Source organism: Canis lupus, chromosome 7 (assembly GCF_003254725.2).
Source record: "Canis lupus dingo isolate Sandy chromosome 7, ASM325472v2, whole genome shotgun sequence".
Taxonomy (NCBI): Eukaryota; Metazoa; Chordata; class Mammalia; order Carnivora; family Canidae; genus Canis; species Canis lupus.
Window position 1 is genome coordinate 6587580 of NC_064249.1, and position 20421 is coordinate 6608000.

Genomic DNA, 20421 nt, shown 5'->3' on the forward strand with positions numbered 1-20421 from the left:
AGAAACCAATCAAGTTATCGAGTCCGAGAACTCCAAAAAAACATACATAATTAAAGTAACATCTATCCTGTATAGGGAGAAGGGGTCAGCTTAAGTTTAAACACACACAGAATGCTCCTTCTGCTCCCCCACCACTCATAGGAATAAGTGCAGACCTAATTATGTCTGGGAAGACAGGTGAAGGTTATCTTAAGGCTCGGTACAAAAGGTAGCCAATGCTCCCAGTTTTACTGGCGTCTCCTGGGACCTTCCAAAAGAATTCTGATCCTGGGCACAGATATTTTTGGTACACTTGTGGTGGAGTGAGGTGGAAAAGTGTATAGCCAGGGAACACCCAGTCAGAGGGACCTGGTTTCGAATTTGTTCTGCCACTGACCAAATGGATGACTTTGGGCAAATTATTTACTTCCTTAAGCACTGTTTCCTCAACTCTTAAGTGAAGATAATTGTAGGTATCTTGCATGGTTGTTAGGATGAGTAGGTAGGCAAAGGTGCCGGTGCACAGTAGAGTTTGGCTATTATACCAATACTCGGGGATATAGAGCATGTGTGTTCATGTCCCTGATCTGAGGTAAGTGTCCTCATTAGGTGTCAAGACCTAGGTCTGTGCTGTAGTCCTCCTTCTAAACAGGAGACAAGAGTAAAAGGTGTTGATGAGAAGTTTCTGTCCTAGGCCCTTCTGAGGAAGCAGCGTGGCCTGTGGGACAAGCAGATTCCAGCCTCCTCCAGGTGGCCCATGTTCAGGGATAGGTTGGGGCTTTGCAGTGAGAGACTGCACCCCCTGCCTCCCTTCCCAGAACTAACCATGTGATAACTTCCAAGCCTAGTACAGTGCATGACATGCAGTGGTTTCTCATTAAAGGGATATTTATTTATTGCAATGCTCGTTTATGTGTTGAATTTTATCCTCCTCAAATTTGTATGTTAAAGCACCAATTCCCATTACCTCAGGATGTGACCTATTTGGAGTCAGGTACCTTTCCAGAGGTAATCAGGTTAAAATGAGGTCATTAGTATGAGCTCTAATCCAATACGACTGGGGTCCTTATATAAATAAACAAAAAATTAGAGACAGACACAAGAAGGAATGTCATGCAGAGATGAAGGCAATGCGTCCACAAGCTAAGGGATACCCAGACTGCTGCTTTCCCAAGGCACCAGAAGCTAGGGGAGAGACATGGAACAGAGGCTCCTCAGAGCCATCAGAAGGGATCAATCCTGCCAACACCCAGATCTGGGCCTTCCAGCCTCCAGAACTGCAAGACAAGATAGTTCGGTTGTTTAAGCCACCCAGTTGGTCGTGCTTTGTCACCGTAGCCCTAGCAGATGAACATACTTCCAGTGGAGACCTCTGTCATGTGAGCTCTAGACCCTTACATTTTTCTCCCCAATTATATATTCGGTCTCCTTTCTGTTTCTGCCGAATGCTGCCCCTTCCCAGCTTGTCAGAAAATGTTGCTTCTGGGCTTTCCTATCTAGCAGGGGGCTTGTAACATCCTCCTCTTTGAGGTCCTAGCAGTTCTGAAAGCACAGCAACGTGGTGGGCCAGGCATCTCAAGGGCTTTCTGAAGCTCTGCACATCTCTCGTCCCCAGGGTTGAACAGGTGACACGTGCGCAGATGCCGCGGGATGACAGCTAGAATGGGAGCAGCCTGGGATCCCCCACAGGGGACAGCATCATTATCACATTACGGGCTGGATGAGAAGGAGCAGATGCTGGGTCCTGAGGGGGTCTCTAACCTGAAGTTTATGCCGACTGGGAAATTCCATCGGCCCTAAGGCTTGTCCTCCATGAAGCTACCACAGGAGGTGAGTCTCTAGGGGTGGGCTTGGTTGCCATGGAGACAGTTGGGTGAGATGGGTTAAGGATGAACGCAGATGTTCATTCAGCTGAGCTTGAGTCCATTTCTTTTCCTAAAGCAGGACTCATTCCAGGTCACCTCATTGATCCCCCTGCCCCTGGGCAGGGCGGTGCCCATCCCAGTCCCCATCTGTCTCCAGCACTGGAGATGTTGCTGCCTCCAGCAGCCACCACCGGCCATCATAGAATTCTTCACCTTTCACCCCTCAACGACGATCTTCGTAGTAAATGGCTCTTGCACGTGGGCTTGCACACGGGGTGGGGAACACATTTTGAAGGCAAGGGCCAGAGACAAGGGGGGAGGGGCATATACAAGGCATGGATCTCATAGAATTCTGATTATTAAGAAAAAGACCTATGCCAATGTCAAGGAATCAGCCCAAGAAAGCCTAGGTAAAGAAAATGAGCTGATTCTTCCTTAAAAGCTACTTTTACCAAATAATACAGTTTTGGTAACAAATGCCAGAGAGGCACATGAGGTCGATTCTTCCCATTGCTGGTGATACTAACTTTGATCATGTGGCAAAAGGAGCATCTACCAGGTTTCTTCTCCGTACGGTTTCTATTTTTCTTGTTGTAATTAATCCACATCTTGTGGGGAGATGGCTTGAGACTATGTAAATATCCTATTTTTCATCATACTTTCATTAATTAATTTTAGTATTCATCAGCCATTCTTCCTGAAATAATTATTACTGTGCATTTTGCCAAATGGTGATTTTCTATTTCCCTAAGTCCTTTTTACATGTTTGAGTTCGAATTCTAGTAGAAGAAGAGCTTCCTCTCTCCCCCGTGAGTCGTTTGTTTAATTATATCAATAAGGACCATAGATTCTTATTTTATTCTATTGCTTATAAGTCAGTTAGTATCATTATTTATTTTCTTGCTCAGATTGCCACAGATTTGGCTATTGGGGCCAAATCAAGTTGGCTCCTGTGTCCCTTTGACGTGCACTCCACATTTTTGTTAGTATTTCTTGCTGTAAATATAGAACCTGAATTAAATCATGGGAAGACATTAGCCAGATTCAAATTGAGGGATATTTGTCCTGTACTCTTGAACAGTATCAGGGTCATGAGAGAGAAAGAGCCAGAGCACTACAGAAACAAGGTAATGGAACATCACATGTGACCCTGGATTGGATCCTGGACCGAAGAAAGGGGGACGATCGGTGGGACCGGTGGCACAACGTGAATCAGGCATGTATATTACATGGCATTATTGTCTGAATGTTAATTTTCTGATTTTGATAATTGTGCTGTGGTTATATAAGATGTTAATTTCGGAGAATCTGGGTGAAGGGTATGTGAAAGTTCTTGGTACTATTTTTGTGCCTTTTTATAAGTCTAAAATTATTTGAAAAATGAGACGTTAAAAAGAACTGAAGAGGTCTTTTACAGGGGGAGGAGGGCAGGTTGAGGGCAGTAGATGCAAAATGAAAGGAGAAATTCCTGATAACAGTGAATAAAATATTCCAGGCCTGGATCCTTCCCCTTGCATGTCCTGTCCCGAATGATGTCCCCTGCAAGGCTTGAGACACAGCACGGGCTTGTCTCTCCTCCCCAGAGATGCTCTTTCGTTTCTCCACAGCCTCTACTTGAGAAACACCAACAGGAGACCCCACTGCTTGGGGCCTCCAGCTCCTGCTGCTGTGTTCCCTGGGAAAATCAATTACAGCCTAATTACCTCAGGGGGTTAATTAGCATCATGTAGCTTGGGTGTCCTCTGTGAATGGAGCAGCCTGTCGGTCCCCGGTCAGTGAGCAGGGGCGACACGGAGGCAGAGATTTCCCAGGGAGAGGCTGCCGGGAGGGCTGCTGCAAGGCGCCCCTGCCAGTCGAGGAGTGGACGGGTTGGTGCAGGTGAGAGGAGCCGATGGAAGCCAGGCCGCCCTGCCTAAGTTAGCTCCCTTCCACCCCAGGCCTGAGCAGGTTCTCAGGCCAGCAGTTGCTAGAAATCACTAGAATCAGGAAGAAGGCAGGGAGCCCTGAGCAGCTCAGGGAGCTGGCTTCTGGGGGCAGGGCTGGGGCACCGCCAGGAGTCCCTACAACCACTTTTGCAGCGATGTGAAGACAGAGATGGATCAGTAGGCACTAATCACGGGCCACGTCCGTGAGTAAAATGAAGCGGACAAAGCCCGATCCTTGGGTGGCAGCAGCTTCCACTCTCCCGCACCCTCCCACCAGGATGATGAGCACCTACCCCGCCGCACTGCGCTTCCCTGGGAGGCCCTGCCATGTGGATGATGGCACCCTCCTGCTCTCCCTTAGCTGAGAAAGTTGGGTGCCAAGGAAGGGGAAGCACTGCTTCCCGCTCTATGTTACTTGGGCACCTGGCGACTCTACCAGTCGTCCTATAATCCACTAAGTCTGAGCCACTTAATGAGCTGTGTGAACTGGGGCAACCCCAGCCTCATGTTCCTCATCTGCAAAATGGAAGTGAGACCATCTACCTCCCACGGTAGGTTGTGGGATTAAACGAGACAGTGCCAAGCGTGCTAAACACACATTAGCTCCCTCCTCAAAGAAGCCATCTGCAGGTTAACAACACTCATTTGATCTTGAGGGTTTTCTTACTCTGGATCTGAGGCTTCAAAAATGATCGCAGGCATGCTCCAGAAGTTTTGCAATACTCGGTGACATCAGTGAGGGCCAAAGGTGCTTTCTTCGGCTACTCAGGAAGAGGCGGCAGGGGAAGGGGGCGGCGTGTCCACTTGGGGGAGAGGCAGCAAAGGAGCAGCCCTCACTGCTTTCCTAAATGAGCAGACCACAGAGCTACCTGCCCGCGCCTTTAGTCCCAGTCACCATAAGGAACATGCAATTCGTTTCAAAGCACAAGTGACAGTCGGTGAATAGGGAGCCGTGAAGAGTGATGAACACATAATGCAACCAAAGTTAAATACAACTATTCCTCTCCCAGGCCATTCAAAACCCGAGCAGCTGCTTTTTCATTCATATCATCTATTCATCTGCCTTTGCAATTTGCTATTCAGGAAACATCATTCCCCCCCCCCCCAGGGATAATTAATTACCTATTTCTTTCCATTAAAATGCACAAACAAATCGGGACAGAGAGCACATAGCGGGAAATGGCACGGTGGCCCATGTCATGCCTGCTTTTACTTTCTTGTTCCGTGTTCAACTTTGCAACCCTGAGCTAATTGCAGCTCCCGAGATCACATTTCTGCTGAGAAAAGCTAAACCTGCTCTCTGCAATGTTCAGCCACCACGAAGCCAATTTCCCCGGAGCTGCACCTGGCTCTGTGGGCCCGCCAGGGAGGCTGGGCTGGTTCTGCCTCCCTCGTACGCAGCGCACACCCGCCGGGTACGCCCATTCACGCGCTGGCCTGAGGACACAGGTGCACACCCGCTTGCCACGGACACCTGGACGTGGGCCATCGAAGTGCCCGAGACAGGCCTCCCGCTCCCCGCAGCAACCGTGCACCACACTTACCAATTCCTCGATGTGAACTCCCCTCCCGTGGCACCCCCGGGCCCCCTCGGCTGGCTCCGGGCCACCCCGACCCCCACTCTGGGGACTTGTGGGAGGGAGGGACTCACCTCGGTGATCTGGGGGTTGGAGCACTTAACGTTGTGGCTGGACCAGTCAAGCCAGGGGCTGGAGGGGCTGACGCAGTGCTGCTGGAGCGTGCACCTGCGCTCGCCGCTGCACCAGCCGCACTCGAACTTCCTGTCGGCCTTGAGGCACAGGCCGCAGCTCTCCCGCTGGGCCGCACACTTGTAGAGGTGGACTGCGAAGAGAGGGGGCGACAGGGCCACACTGGAGAGGGCTCCTCGGGCCTGCCTCTTCCTGGAGGCATAACAAACCGTCCCCGAGCACGGATAACACCTTCCAAGAATAACCAATGAGGGGGACACATACTAAATTGAGCCTCCCGGTGGCTGAAAGGTGCACAGAAAATGTTCTTTAAGAGGTGTGGCTCTAGGTTGCATCGGATCAGGGCTTTGAGGGTGGCGTCGCTACTTCCTAGGATGGTGACAGGATATAACTCCCCTGAACCCTGTTTACTGAATCTAGAACATGGGGAGGATTGTTGTTTTTTTGTGAGGTTTGAAAGAGGTGCTGTGTGTTAAGTGCCTAGCACAGTGCCCGTAGCATCCCTGATGCACCAGCGCCCAGGCTTATTCTCTTTTCTTTAGGTCACACTGCATTCTTAAGCGCTGTCTTTCTTACCTGCGGCCCTCATCATAATAGGTAAGGGCTGATTTTCCCTTTTCTCTATTTCAGGTAAAAAATGAAGCTCACAAAGGTATATAATGACTCTTTAAAAAAAAAAGATTTTTATCTATTTGAGGAAGAAACAGAAAGTAGGAGTGGAGGAGGGAAGGGCCTCCCCACTGAGCGAGGTGCCCAACAGGGGGGCTCAATCCCAGGACCCACAGACCATGACCTGAGCTGAAGGCAGATGCTTAGTGGACTGAGCCACCCAGGAGCCTCAGCATGTGATGACTGTGGACGCTTACTAAGGTTAGCACCCCACCCTAGGACGGTGAAATTCCAGCTCTCATGAGAAGACAGAGGCATCCAGCCCATGCACTGGGAACCGGGTGCTCTGGGACACAGGTCAGCTTGGCTTCAAGAAAGGCCAGGTGGCTGGCCAAGTGTGGACAGAACTGAGAAGGAGAGGGAGTCCACACCGTCCCGCTCACGGCCCCTGCAGTGGGGGGTGACATCCCCACAGAGGACAACCTGGCTACTTAACAGGTCATTTTTGGAGTCTGCAGACCGTTGGCCTGTGCTCTGGTGTCTTACTGACTTAGAAGCCCCGGGGCAGGCCAGTCTGCAGAACTGTATTTTGGGAGTCTGGGGCTTCGTTGTCCCCAACTGATGTTTTGAATTTACAATGCCGAGTAGAATTCTCCAGAAGCAGAATACTCAGAGAGTCATTTTCGACTTTTCTGGACAAGCAGACCTAAGCTTTCAGGATTGGGCAGGGGCGGTGGGGCGTGGGGCATGGGGCTTGCCTGTGCTGAAGATCGGATACAGGCCCCCCATGCAGGGGCACTTATTTATTCCCCTAGAGGTCCTCATCCTGTTCCTCTGCTCTGTCAAGTGTCCCTCAGTCCCGGCTGCAGGGACTACATTTAAACATCCTCGTGTCCACGGCTTCTTAGGGCAGAGAGCAGGAAATGAGAATCTTAAAATGAGCAATGACCTAGTGAGCACGTATTAGCATGCACGAACGGTGCACGTCTAATACCTCGTTTGGTCTTCACGATGACCCCGAGAGGAGAGCGTCCCTTCCCGCATTTCACAGGTAAGGAACCTGGGATGAAGGCGGGGGCAGGAAGTAGTCTGAGTTCACCCATCTATAAGTGAAAACGCCAGGATTTGAACCCTGGTTTCTCGGATTCTAGAACCCGAGTCCATAAACACTGTGGCCTTCTCCACGCAACATGGTGCACAGCCTCCAGAATCACCTGGGCTCCAGGAGGGATGAACATGGAGATGGTGCTGCCCTGGGCACTCCCAGTTGTCGGGAGCCACCAGGGAGGGTTCTGACGTGACAGCTTGGATGTGGCCATTTCCCCTAAGCTCCAGGTGCAAAGGCAACCTCTGGGAACTAAGCCCAGATCCTCAGCGGGGAGAATGTCTACCTCTCAGCAGTGAGGAAATTTGGCCTGGGTATGAGGAGAAAGAGAACAAAAATCTCCCTGGCTCAGTTTCTTTCTCCCGGACTAAGTGGCATCGATTTCTGTGCCAGCGTGTGGGTGGGGGCTCTGGTGGCCCTGGTCTCCTCTCTGCACCCATGGGTGACCCTCAGGCTGAGGAGAAGCTGGGTCAGCCCTAGCTACTTGAAGTGTAGTGAGACGTGGCCCATGGTGCGGGGAGGCGTCTGGAGGGCACAAAGCTTCACGTCTCCCAGTGGCCCGAGCTGCTGGAAGGACAGGGGTGGGGGGGCCAAGCATGTGAGTGCTGAGATTGGATATCCTTGGTTCAGATCCTGGCTCTTACTTTCTGATTCAGCCTGTTTTTTTCTTTCCTTTTTCAGCTTTATTGAGGTATAATTGACAAAAAGAAATTATAAGGTATTTAAGTATATACCATGATGATTGGATATATATATATTCATGGTGCAAGGGTTCTTCCTATCTAGCGAATTAACATATCCATCACCATATATATATACACACACACACATCATATATGTATACACGCACATACATGTGGCGATTACAAATAAATATTCAGGTTGTAGTCTTTTAGTAACTTCCAATCATACAATGCCGTGTTCTCAGCTATAGACGCCGTGCTTTACACTAGATCCTCAGACTTTATCCATCTTACAGCTGAAAGTTTGCACCCTTTTAACAACCTTTTTATTTCCCCTCCAACCTCCAGCAATTACTTTTCTAGTCTCTGTAGGAGTTTGACTTTTTTTTGGTAAGATTTAAATATTTAAGACAAATATCTTAATATTTGATAAGATTTAAGATTTAAATATATTTAAGAAATCTTAAATATCTTAATATTTGTCTTAAAAGGATGGAGTAGCGCTTTGTGAATTTGCTTGTCCGCCGTTCCAATTTCAGCCTGTGTGCTGCTGAAGTGAGTACCCTTGGTCCATTTCTTAACCTCTTTGGGTCTCGGTTTCCTTATCTATCAAATGAGAATAATACTAGTGTGTATCTCTCAGGGCTGTTACGAGCGAGGATTAAGAAGGATAATCTCAAAAAAATTACCGAGTGAGTGCCTACCCACACCGGGAGTGCTCATCAAATTGCAGTTGCTTTTGTCACTCTTGAGAGCAGAGCGGCATCGGCATGCTCATACTTGCTGCGTGGAGGGTAATGCCTACCTGGCACATGGGGGGTGCTGTACGTGCGTCTACAGGACGATACACAAGGGTGGCCCTCGTGGAGTGTCCCTCCCGGGTCAACCTCCTGAGCTTCCCCGCAACAGCTGTGGGTTCGAGTCCTCATGCTCGTCCTGCCCAAGCTGCCTCAGGACTAGGGGTGCAGCCTTACAAACCTTCTTTGTGCAGGGACCGGACCAAGGAGAGGGGAATCGGACCCTAATTGGAAACAGAATCTCTATTTCCCTGGAAGCTGGCAGGACATTCCTGTTTGCTGCTCTCCTAGGTCAGGTTCTACAGACACTTCAAAGTCTCTGGGAGCCAAAGAAAAATGCGATGAGCCGGCAGCCGCCTGGCGGATGCTCTGGTTGTAATAAAACAGGGTTCCTAACAGGACTCCTTTGATGGCTCCAAATGTTGCTTTAGGATCCTCTGAAGAGTTCCGCTGACAGAGGGAGTGTATTATTCATGGCACAGCGTCTGGCTGGCTCTGATCCCTCCGCCCCAGTCTTTCCCGGGGGTCACGAAAAGATCAAAACTCTACCCGGAAGTGGCTGCTAACCTTTCAGGTCCTGCGGGTTGTCGATGATGAAATTGCCATTCCACACCACGGCGAAGTCCACGGCCAGGTTGCTGATGTCCATCCCATCGTACTGGTACTGCGGGGAGAGGGGCAGAGGGCACATGGCTCGGGGGGCTCCCTGTCACGGGGGGTCAGGGATGTTGCTGGCGTTCTGGGGGGCCAGGACTACAGCAGGAAAGAAACGAGGGACTCTGGCTCCCTCTGGGCTGAGAACGGAGCAGAGGGAGAGTCAGGGGAACCCCATTCGCTGCTCAAGTTGACTCTAATGCACCTTCCCCTGACTCCCAGTCCCTAATGCCAACCGGATCCAGCCCAAACCCCTTAGCGTGGTGCTCACTGGCTCCCATAATCCAAATCCAGACTCACTTCTCCAACCTTCTCTTCCGCTGCCCACCTACAGAAATCTTCGCACCCACCTGTCCTCAGACACACCCGCCCCAGCACCTCTCTGCCTCTGTTCCAGCTCACACCTCTCTCTCCCTACAGCCTCCACCCTTCAAGCTGCCCCAGCTCTTCCGGTCCTGCTCAGACCCACCTTCCCCAGGGGGTCTGCTCTGACGTGCCTGCCAGCCCCCTGTCCCCCGTCTCCCCGTCCCCTGGCCTTGCCGGATTGTGTCTCTCACATCCTGAGAGCTGCTCTGCATCCTTTCACGGACGAGTCCAGCGTCTCTAGCAGGTCCTGCTCTGTGAACCCCACCAGAGCCCGGGGCGGAGCATATGCACAACAAACAGGAGCCCCAGCGGCTGGTGGTGGGCTGGGGGGCCACAGGGGTCCTCTCCCTGCACGTGAGCTTTACTTTGGCCACGAGTCCATCAGGGAAAGGGCTCAGAGCTTCTGGTCACAGATCTGAGCAGCCCAAGCATGAAAGGCCTCCAGCTGGGCCCAGGAGTCCACTCTCCCTCCCTTGCTGGTCCCTCAGAGGACTCGCAGGCGCTGCACACACTTCAGGAGTCGGCCCCCTGGTGGCCCGGCCCCTGGCCCTCCGTGCAGAAGAGCTCTCTGGGGTCCCCTCCCGAGACCCGCCCTGCCCTGGCCACTCAGCTGTCAGGCCACCCCGTGTTACCGGCCGCCCTCCTGCCCCCGGCCCTTCCCGCCAGCTTCCTCCCTTTGTCCCCTTGCGCTTCTTTCTCATCCCACCTTCGCCTCGTGCTTGGCAGCGTTCCACTGATTACAAATTCTATCAAGCGCCTGTGACCTGGGAATCTGACAGCCCCCTGATAAGAAGCCCAGATTCTCTTTATCTCTCCCAGGCGAATTAGCTTCCCTCAACACCTTTGTCACATCGCCCCCCATCTCCAGCTGACCCCCCATAGTCAGAGACAGGGGTTGGCAGATAAAAAGATCTTCTCCGGGCTAGTATTATAATTAAACACCTCGTGCTTTCTGTCTGGCATGCGGGACTGGTTTAACCCTTGCCGCTCCGGAAATTCCCTGCTGCCTCCTTCTCCCCTCCCGCTCCCCTCCTGCCACTCCGCTTCTGCTGAGCTCCTGGGGGGCTTTCCTCGGGCTTACGCCTAAGTGGCGACGGGGCGCCCAGTCCATGGCTTTGGCTGCAGTTTCTCTGAAGGCCACGAGATCTCTCTAAACTCAGAAAGCAAAAAAAGAACAAAAAAACCTCAGCGCACAAAGCTCTCCACGGATGCCATGGGGTGCTCACAGCACTCGGCCACCTCTGTCACCATTAAGCTGCTCTGCTCTGGGTGAGGGTGCTGGGTGCTGGCACGCTCCTCTGTCCTGAGCATGCGGGGTCAGCCTGTGGGCCTGGAAGGCTCCGGGAGCCTGAGGCCTTGGCACTGGTGGACGAGAGAGCCCGAGGGCGGGAGGGTGACCCTCTTACCGAACTGTTCTGGCACTGGACGCTGGAGCTGTTGAAGCGCAGGGCGGGCACGCGGTGGACGGCGCCCTGGATGTTGAGCACACACTCGTAGCCTCGCTGGCCCGACTGAGGCTGGGGCAGGTTTCGAGCCTTCAGGGTGATTGGCTTTACCTCTCCGACTGGGATCAGAATCTCCTCCGTGGGCACCAGCTGGGGGCAGTCCTGGGGGAGTAAGCAGAGAGGCACCGTCTGTCCTGGCTCACGCGCCACCACCAGGGCAGGGGGCAGGAGCCGGGTGTCCAGCCAGACCCTCTTGCACATGAGGGCGGGGGGCGGACTGCCCCTGAGAAGGATGCACCTCACTGCGGGGGCACAGGGAGCGGGCAGGGAAAATGAAATCTATCTCTTGGCTCCTGGGGCGTTGATCTTGTCATCCCCAGCCCACAAGTTGTCCCCGCTCTGGTGCGCGTGTTGCAATGTAGGAATTAATTTCCAAGCACCGGTGTGCCAGGCTGTGGATTTTATCTCCTGCCACACAGCATAAAAGCGGCCCCCTGCGTGTCCTTGTCCCCAACCTGGACCCCCCACCTCCCGGTTTCGTGCCCTCCCCGGCTGCTGTCCCCCGTGCACGGTCCGGCCCGAGGCGTCCCGTTATCGGCAGCTTCAGCTTCTCCGCTCTGGCTGAGTCGGCCTTTCCAGAAAGCAGGGATCAGCCCTCCCGGCAACGCTCTAAACACTTGCTCTGGCTTTTTATCTCACTTCATTACCAGGCCCTGCGTGAATGCCATGTTGCTCCGCAAAACAAAACCGAAAAAAAAAAAAAAAAAGTCGTGGTGGGGAGGGGCCGTGGGAAGGACCAGGGGCGACCCAGGACGTGGCAGCGCCGGCCTGATTTTCCGGAGTTCTTTCCTAGATGTTGCTTCTCTGCCGGAGGTCAGGCTGCCACCTTCCCACAGCTCTGACCCCCTGCGCACTCTCGGCCTCGTGGGGAAGACAGCCCGGCAGCCCCTGGCAGTGAGCGTGGTCGGGGCCAGCGGCCTCCACGTGCAGCCTCTCCCATCTCCATCTCCAGGGACCAGCTGGGGAGCTTCTCGAGGGAGGCGCTTGGCCCCCCATCCCCTTCCCCTCTGCAGCCAGCGGTTCTCAGAGGGAGCACTTGGGAACATGTGGGGGTTCATGTAGCTGTCCTGCTGGGGGTGCTGCTGGCATTAGAGCCCTAGGGCCAGAACTGCTGAACTTCCTGCCACGTGCTGGATGGTCCTGACCCAGGGATGTCCCCATCCCGATGCTAAAAGTGCTCCCCGGTAAGGAGCCTTTCATGACGCAGGCAGTGATGCACAATCGCCTTCGATGCGGACCTGGGAGGAGACCCAGGAGACCACAGGGAGGCAGAGGCAGGCGCTTCTCTTGTCTGGGCCTCAGGTGCAAGGCCTCACCACCCTCCTTCCTACCCTGTGGCTCTCGAGCATCCTACTCCAGCTGCACTGGACTTCAGATAGGTCTGAGGGGCCCTGTCCTTGACTTATGGGCCTCCGGTCCTTTGAAGAGCTTTTCTCTCCACCAGAACCACGGACGGCCACCCCCTGCCCCTCGTTGACCTCCCAGCCCCTGCCTCAGCTCTTCTGTGGTGGAAGGCCTCAGAATTAGCCTTCAAATTCAGCGCTGCAGCTCCTTTTCTGGAAAGCTGTCCCTGACCCTTTCCCTGACCTGGCCTTCAGGATGGGGTTCTCCCATGATGGCATTTAGCCTTAAGAGTTGCAATTTCTTGGGGATCCCTGGGTGGCTCAGCAGTTTAGCGCACCTGCCTTCGGCTCAGGGTGTGATCCTGGGGTCCCGGGTTTGAGTCCCATATCGGGCTCCCCACAGGGAGCCTGCTTCTCCCTCTGCCTGTGTCTCTGCCTCTCTCTCTGTGTCTGTCTCTCATGAATAAAGAAACAAAATCTTAAAAAAAAAAAAAAAAAAGAGTTGCAATTTCTCTTTGTCCCGTCTTCCTCACTGGCATGTCAGCCTGGAGGATCAAGCTGCATCTCATTCACCTCAGCACCCCGGTCTTTGTCCCAGCTCCTGACATGTAGTGGACGTTGGTCATTGCTGGCGGGACAGTAAACAGAAAACGAGAAAAGGGAGCAAGGCATGAAAAATTCAGAAACTTTCTTTCCATGTCCAGCTTCCTATGGTCTTCAGGTATGAGGGTGGAGCCCGGTCTTCTGGGTACCAAGAGACTTGAGAAGGAGATTGATTTCCAAAGCTGGGCTGGAGATGGTCACTGTTTCTGGGGTCACATGATTACTACGTGGGCACGTCTGAATCTAGTAAGGAATCCTGACAACCTACGAAACGCCGGGGAAATTTTCCACAGAAACTCAAGGAGCAGGACCTGGATGTACTCCCGGGGTCACTGGTGGCCTCCGTCACCTGCGGGCTAACTGCACATGAGGACACCTAGCAGGCAAGGCCTCTACAAGAGGCAGGATCATAAGGCAACCCTGGAGCAGATGGGTCCCTGTTTAGAAGCCAGTCACTCAAGCTGCCAACTCAGAAACTTGCTCTTTGCTGCACGTTTACTTTCATGCCCTGAGGGCACTCTTGACAGAGTCATATATTTATAGCCAAGAAAAAAAACAAAAAAGAACACCACTTTAGGGAAATCCAGGCATACCCTGGAAAAAGATAGAAAAAGAGATACTACTTCCTATCGGCGACTAAAAAATTCCCGTTGCGTCTAACAAATTAAAATTTTAATTTAGACTAGAAATAGGGCTGAGGCATGAGTGTGTGTGTGTGTGTGTGTGTGTGTGTGTGTGTCTGGGACAGAGAGGATAAATTTTCAGACACAGAACTAGTTGATCCATTATAAGTGATGACTAGCTGTTTTTCATCTCTAATGAGCTCAAAGAACAAATTCCAATTTCAGCAGCACAGCCTTAAAGACGTGTTTCTGGAAGTATGATGTCTTGGCTTAGTAAACAAGACTGTAGAATCCTTTTAACTTTGACAATTATATATACATATCACATATATATTTATACATATATTGATTGTATTCCATATATATTTATATATGATACACACACACACACACACACACACACACACACACACACACGTGTGCACATCCTCATCTCTCTGTCTGGGTTAAGTCTGGTCCAACCTGGAGTTTGGAGAATCCTAAGAAGACACTTTATGAGTCATCCTTACGAGTTATTTTTTTTTTTTTAAAGAGATTCTGATGTTTTAGGAAAGAGTCCCACGGTCTGCTATTTCAGACCTTCTGGGACTAAATTTAAAGACAATGGGGGGCACCCGGGTGGCTCAGTGGTTGAGCGTCTGCCTTCAGCTCAGGGCATGATCCCAGGGTCCTGGGATCAAGTCCCACATCAGGATCCCCGCAGGGAGCCTGCTTCTCCCTCTGCCTGTGTCTCTGCCTCTTTCTCTGTGTCTCTCAGGAATAAATAAATAATCTTTTTTTTTTTTTAAAAAAAGACCTTGATTATGGCCTTCCTAAATGCCTAAATAAGTTCTAAGATTGCCTCAGTAGAAACAGATGTCTTATCCTTTGCTTGTTTTTTGTTTTGTATTGTTTTGTTTTTGCTATTTCTCTCAGGCCACACAGAGTCAGATTCTTCCTTTTATCCTGTAGGGTAAAGGGAAGAAGGGGTTGGCAGGCAGGCGTGCTGTCTTCTGGGGAACCAGGGGAAGATACAGATTCCTGGGGTTGCGAGGGGCTCAGGTGACTATACTAACAAGGACACAGCCAGTCCCGGGAATAGCAAGGGCAGTAGTGACAGATGAGGGCGGGGACAGGAAAGCCAGCAGCCCAGAACACCGCCAACTTGTGGGAACGTCAATGCCTTAGGGCCTTGAGGAGGGCAGCGGGTTTCATCAGATACAATGAGGCCCCTTGCCGCCCGATGGCTTCTGTGAGCACACACACAGTTGCTGTCCTGAGAGTAAGCGTGCAATAATCACGCTGTGCTTTTCCTGCAGAATCTTAAGACGGTTGTTGGGGTTGTGAGAATGCGGGTCGCTACTGCTGCTCTCCGCTGTCTTTAGGTCATCTTACGCCTCTCTCTGTCTCTACGCCAACTGGCAGCAGGATCACATCCTTGGCAGCAATCTGAGTTTCTGTCAAGATGAACAGATGTCCTATTTGGGAATAACCCAGGGGTGGGGGTAGGCTGGGGAGGAGGAGTCCCGGCTCCGGGGAGGGCAGTGACCCTGGCCTGGGAGCCCCGCGCGCCTCGTGGCCGCGTCGCCCACCCCGTGTAGCTGAGCTTCTCCAGCTTTCGGTGCGGGGGGACCCTTCGGCCCTCGGAAATGACTTCTCCCACGTGGAAATGGCATTATCTTCACCCACTGGACTTCAAAGAGAGAGAGAAGCCAGTATCCTGGGAAGCTAATCGGATTTATTTGGTTCTATCTTTCCCCTGGGACAGGGCGTAAAGAAGATATTTATGTATCTACATCTCACTAGGCCTGGTTTAGCCATGGAGGGAGATGAGCTTTTAAAGCTGAAAGCCATACATACTCCTGCGCACGCCCGCTTGCTAACACCATGTCACAGCTTGATCCGGCCCAGGGAGGCAGAGGCTTTGGGGGCCCCATCGGAGATTTGGCTGTGCTCTGAGCGGTGGAAAGGTCTGGCTCATAACCTTAAAGGAGCTCAAGAGATGGTTCAGTTGAAATTCAGTTTCCTCATCTATAAAATGGGGCCAGTAATACCTGACAGCCCTAGATGGCACGAAAGAGGATTATGAAAGCATGTTGAAAGTGGCAACTAACTGGATTAACAACATGAACATCACTGAGTATTTCTTGTGTGTGCATGCGCGTGTGTATGTGAATACAGGATTGAAGGACTAGGACTTACCCGCGGCCCACCTGGGGACATTTACTCTGAGTCATGCCTTCTGCATTTATCTGATGATCTTAGGAACATTATTTAACTTACCTAAACCTCAGTTTGCTTATCTGTAATAGAATCCATTTCTTTTTTTTTTTTCCAAGATTTTATTTATTTATTCATGAGAGACACACAGAGAGAGGTAGAGACACAGGCAGAGGGAGAAGCAGGGGAGCCTGATGCGGGACTCGATCCCAGGACCCCAGGATCACGACCTGAGCCAAAGGCAGATGCTCAACCCCTAAGCCACCCAGATGTCCCAAAAGAATCCATTTCATAGAGTAGATTAAATGTGTGTGTGTGTGTATATATATATGAAATGTGGCATATATAATAAGCACTTGATACGCGTTCACTGCCAATATTTTTATTCTGAATGAGGTACTTTTGTGTCAGGCCTGAGCATAGACTCGGTCCATCAGACCTCCGGAAAGAAGTAGGCAGATGTACCTCATGAGCTGGCTGGTTGTGTACCTGGAAGTGGCACTATTAACCCATCTTCCATGGGCCGTCTCTCCGACAGTGGAGATGGGTTTGTACCAGTCCCTGCATATCCTGAACCACCTCATGACCAAACAGCATAAAAGCCAAATTGGGATCTGGCCGGCAAGTGTGGCTGTGACCATGGAGACCAACAAGCTAACTGGCTCTGATTTCCTGCAGAAAGCATACTGTACTCAGCTTTTTTGGATGCCGGAGTTCTCTGTAGCCTTGGGCAAAAAACCTAAATTTTTAGCATCTTGGTTACTACATATGTCAAATATGAGTTATCTGAAACTGCAGGCCCGTTCTGAGAATCAATGGAGATGCCACATGTCAGTGATTCTCAATCTTTGGACTCACTGGGGATAGGGCCCAGGAATTTGAATTCCTAACGAGTACCCAGGTGACGCTGCTCCTGCCGTTTCCCTACCCTGACGTAAACGCTTTGAGAACTCCCGTCACATGTGAGAGACTCCCCAATGTGGGGTCCATTAACGTTGCTCTATACATCAGTGGACCTCACCAGTTATCTCTGTTTCGAGGAAGCTGACAGAAAAATTTGGTTTCAAAGTTAGGGGGCCCTTACTGGAAGTATAAAAGATATTCTTATACTCTAAGGGATTTCCAGTCCCCAGAAAAACCTAAAGACATCAGATCAGACTCCTAATACAGTAAGGAAAACCTCACCCAGGCACCCAGGCGGGGCACGTGCACTTTTGCTGTGGCCCACATTGTCAGGAATGGGGCGCCCCAGAAGCAGAGCTTTGGACCGAAAAGGGCAGGGCCTGGGAGCTATTTGCCGGGAAGGGGTGTGCGCATGGTGGTGGCCGAGAGCCCCAGCGGTATCCGAGGCAGCTGAGGCTGTGGCCTTCCCAAGCTTGCTGGGAACCTGACCCTATTTTCTTTCCTGAGCCAAGTGAGGAGCCAGAGGCAGACGGGGCTTCCACCACCGGCCTCCAGAAAGCCACTCCCCGGGCCTGAGCCAGGGTCGTGCACCCACCAGGGGGAAGAGAAAGGCAGTCCAGTCCGCCGGGTCCCCACTCAGGGGAGGCGGGGACGTGAGGGGGGCACAGAGGACCGCTCCGCCCCAAAGCAACAGCCATTCAGGAAGGAAAGTGAAACTGCAAGGAGATGGGAAGCCTTTGGGATCCCCCCAGGGCTCCCATGGCGTGAAGTCAATCCTGCCTGGCCGGGTGGCAACAGCTCCTCTTAGGCCCAGCTCTCTGGAACATTTCAGTGTCTCCCCTGTGGCTGAGAGGGAACCGTGTTCCAGTGACTTCTAAAGGGCATGAGGGAGGCCGGCGTGTTTCCAATTAGCCTTCTGGCCTCCACACCCCAGCAGAGTTTATTTGTCTTGCTCTGTGCGCCACTCCTCCTGCCCTCACTCCAGCTGCAGGCCGCGTTCAGGCTTGGCTTTGGGTTTCTCTCTGCCCGAGGGGGAGCCCCGGGAAGAAAATGAAGCAGCTGCTCTTTCTCGTCTAGATCTGCACGTCTCTCTCTCTCTGCGTTTTGTGGTCTGCCCTGCTTTATTTTATTACGCAACTTAGAAGTTGAGAAGTGGCCCATGTGAAGGTCAGTTTCTGAGACCCTTCACCTCGGTCTTCTCACTGCCAGGCCTCGCCTCTGAGCAGCCTCGCCTGCGGCTTCTGCTGTTCCTGGTTGGCCTCTCCTCCCTTCGCCATTCTTCCGTCGACTCCCTGGCTGCGCTAACCATCCTCCACTCCATACCCATAGCCTTTGGGCCCTTTCCTCTGAGTAAGAAGATTTGCCTGAAAGCAGTTCCATTTCCTTGCAGATCTCAGGGCTGGGATTAATTTCCAGTGTCCACTAAGACCAGGGTGGTACTTTCAGGTCAGCTGCCTCAAAGCACACCAACTGGCTGGAGGGAAATCTTCTTCTGAAAGGTTTTCAGGGCACTAGATAACTGGTTCCATCACGCTGGGGCACCTGCAGATGGCCTGTCTTAAGTACCACCTGTAGGCACCATCTATGTATCTCTCTTTCAAGACAGGCAAATTCCATTTTTTTTTTTTTCTGGCTGAATAGGAAACATTATTTGAGAAACTAAGAATTCAAGGCCATGGGGGTGTGTGTTTGAGGAATGGTTCAAGGCCTACTATTTTCTTATTTATTTATGTATTTATTTTTAGCTCTTTGAGGTATAATTGACAAATACAATTATAAGATATTTAAAGTATGCATCATGATGATTTAAAATATGTAGATCGAGGTCTACTTTCTTAGGTTTATTCATGGGAACAACAGGCACCTTTATCAAGATTAGGAGACATATAAGACTCTATTTTTTTTTTTTCCATGAGACTCTATTTCCTGAAATCCTAGACAAGTATATCCAAGGAACCCTCCCTATCAATGGCATTTGGGTAAAGCGGCCATTCCTTCATCCAGTCTTTCAAGCATGTATTCGGCAAACATTCACTGAAGACCACACTGAGGATTTTAAGATAAAATATAGCCCTTGCCCTCACAAAGCTTCTAGCCTAGGAGCCCCTGGGTGGTTCAGTTGGTTAATTGGCTGCCTGCGGCTCAGGTCATGATCCTTCTAGAGCCGGCTTCCTGCTCAGTGGGGAGTCTTCTCTGTCTCTCTCTCTCTCCCTCTGCCCATCCCCCTGCTCATGCTCTCTCTCTCAAATAAATAGAAATAAAATCTTAAAAAAAGAAGGTTCTAGTCTACTGCAAAAGGGACATGTGTATAGAAAGAGTACAGTGGAATATGCAAATGCTACACTGTCACTTATTTTTGCAGATTTTCTAAAAGGTGGAAGAAGAGGGGGACATGTGTATATGCGCATGTGCAACTTGGATGAATACGCAGGTCTCTACAGTTGTTCAAACCCAACCACTGGCCATGGTAGGGTGCGAGGAACATGAAGCACAAGAAAGGGAAAATGACCAAGCAGGCTTCATTTTCCTAAAGCATGCCATGAGTGTGTAAGAAAGTCAACATCCATGAATAATCATTGGATGCGATATTCATTGGAGAGACAAGCAGTTCTGTATTTTGCTGTGTTGATAACAAAGGTGGGTCAGGCCTTAGGGATGGAACACTGACTGTATATTCAAACTGGCAGGGCCAGGTTCTTTAGCAGGGCCTGGTTCTTTTCATCAGCTGTATTTCCTTCTCTTTCTCTAAGGCCACCCACCCAGTCATACATCAGAGTCAAAGAATCATTGAAACTTAGAGTTGGAAGAGAGGTTGGCATGAAAGAATGGTTGAGAGTGAATGTTCTATTGAATTGGACTATGTCTGCAGCCAAGCAAAGGGCTTAGACTCAAAGAATAAATGTCGTCCACTGCCTTCTTCTAGACAATGGAGTCTGGTTGGTTGGATATGTCCTCTCGGCTTTCAGTGTCAACCCTTAGTTCCTCCCGAGCCTTTGAATGTAGAGAGTCTTAAGCATCTAGAAGATACAGCACATTTCTCTGCCTGGGGTATTTTCTGCCACTTTTTTTTTTTTTTTTTTTTTTTTTTAGTTTTATAGTAATGGGGCTTTCTAACACACAGTCTCCGGGAAGAAGACCAAGACGGGTCAGGGCAAAGAGACGGCCAAGCCGCTGGACTTGGACTGCCCATCTGAAAAGAGAGGGCCACTCAGATTCACCAGGAACATCGTCATGCCAAGGTGAGCCTGGCTTACCTCTGAAATATTGATCCGGCCCTCCTGGAAGGAGCAGGTGGTGGGGTCATGCGTGCAGAGGTTCCGGTACTTGCACCAGTGGCAGCGGAAGGCGCTGTTGACACAAGACAGGCACCTGCAAAGATGAAGATAGTAAGAGGCAAAGAGACGGGAACGGATGGGGAAGGTAAGGGTGCCAGGTAGCCCATGTGTCATGGTGGCAGTCTGTTATCCTAGTCTCTCCCTCAGGAGGGTTCATTCGTGGGGCGTCCCCCAGCATTGAGAACTCTGGGTTCTTCTTTGAAGATGTTCATAGGACC

General features: G+C 51.2%; 1 protein-coding gene across 2 annotated transcripts in view; it reads right to left on the bottom strand.

Annotated features, from left to right (window-relative positions):
- PLXNA2 (plexin A2) overlaps positions 1–20421 on the bottom strand; it is a 206089-nt gene that overhangs the window by 43910 nt on the left and 141758 nt on the right. Inside the window, exons 9-13 of one of the 2 annotated variants that reach the window (XM_049112062.1) lie at positions 20123–20237; positions 11099–11299; positions 9240–9336; positions 5421–5611; positions 2955–3519 (exon numbers count right to left, since the gene is read on the bottom strand). In XM_049112062.1, the coding sequence (XP_048968019.1) occupies positions 3256–3519; positions 5421–5611; positions 9240–9336; positions 11099–11299; positions 20123–20237 (868 nt within the window). In that variant the 3' untranslated portion in view covers positions 2955–3255. Of the gene's footprint in view, positions 1–2954; positions 3520–5420; positions 5612–9239; positions 9337–11098; positions 11300–20122; positions 20238–20421 lie in introns of those variants that run through there. The other variant, XM_025429788.3, reaches the window with a different exon arrangement.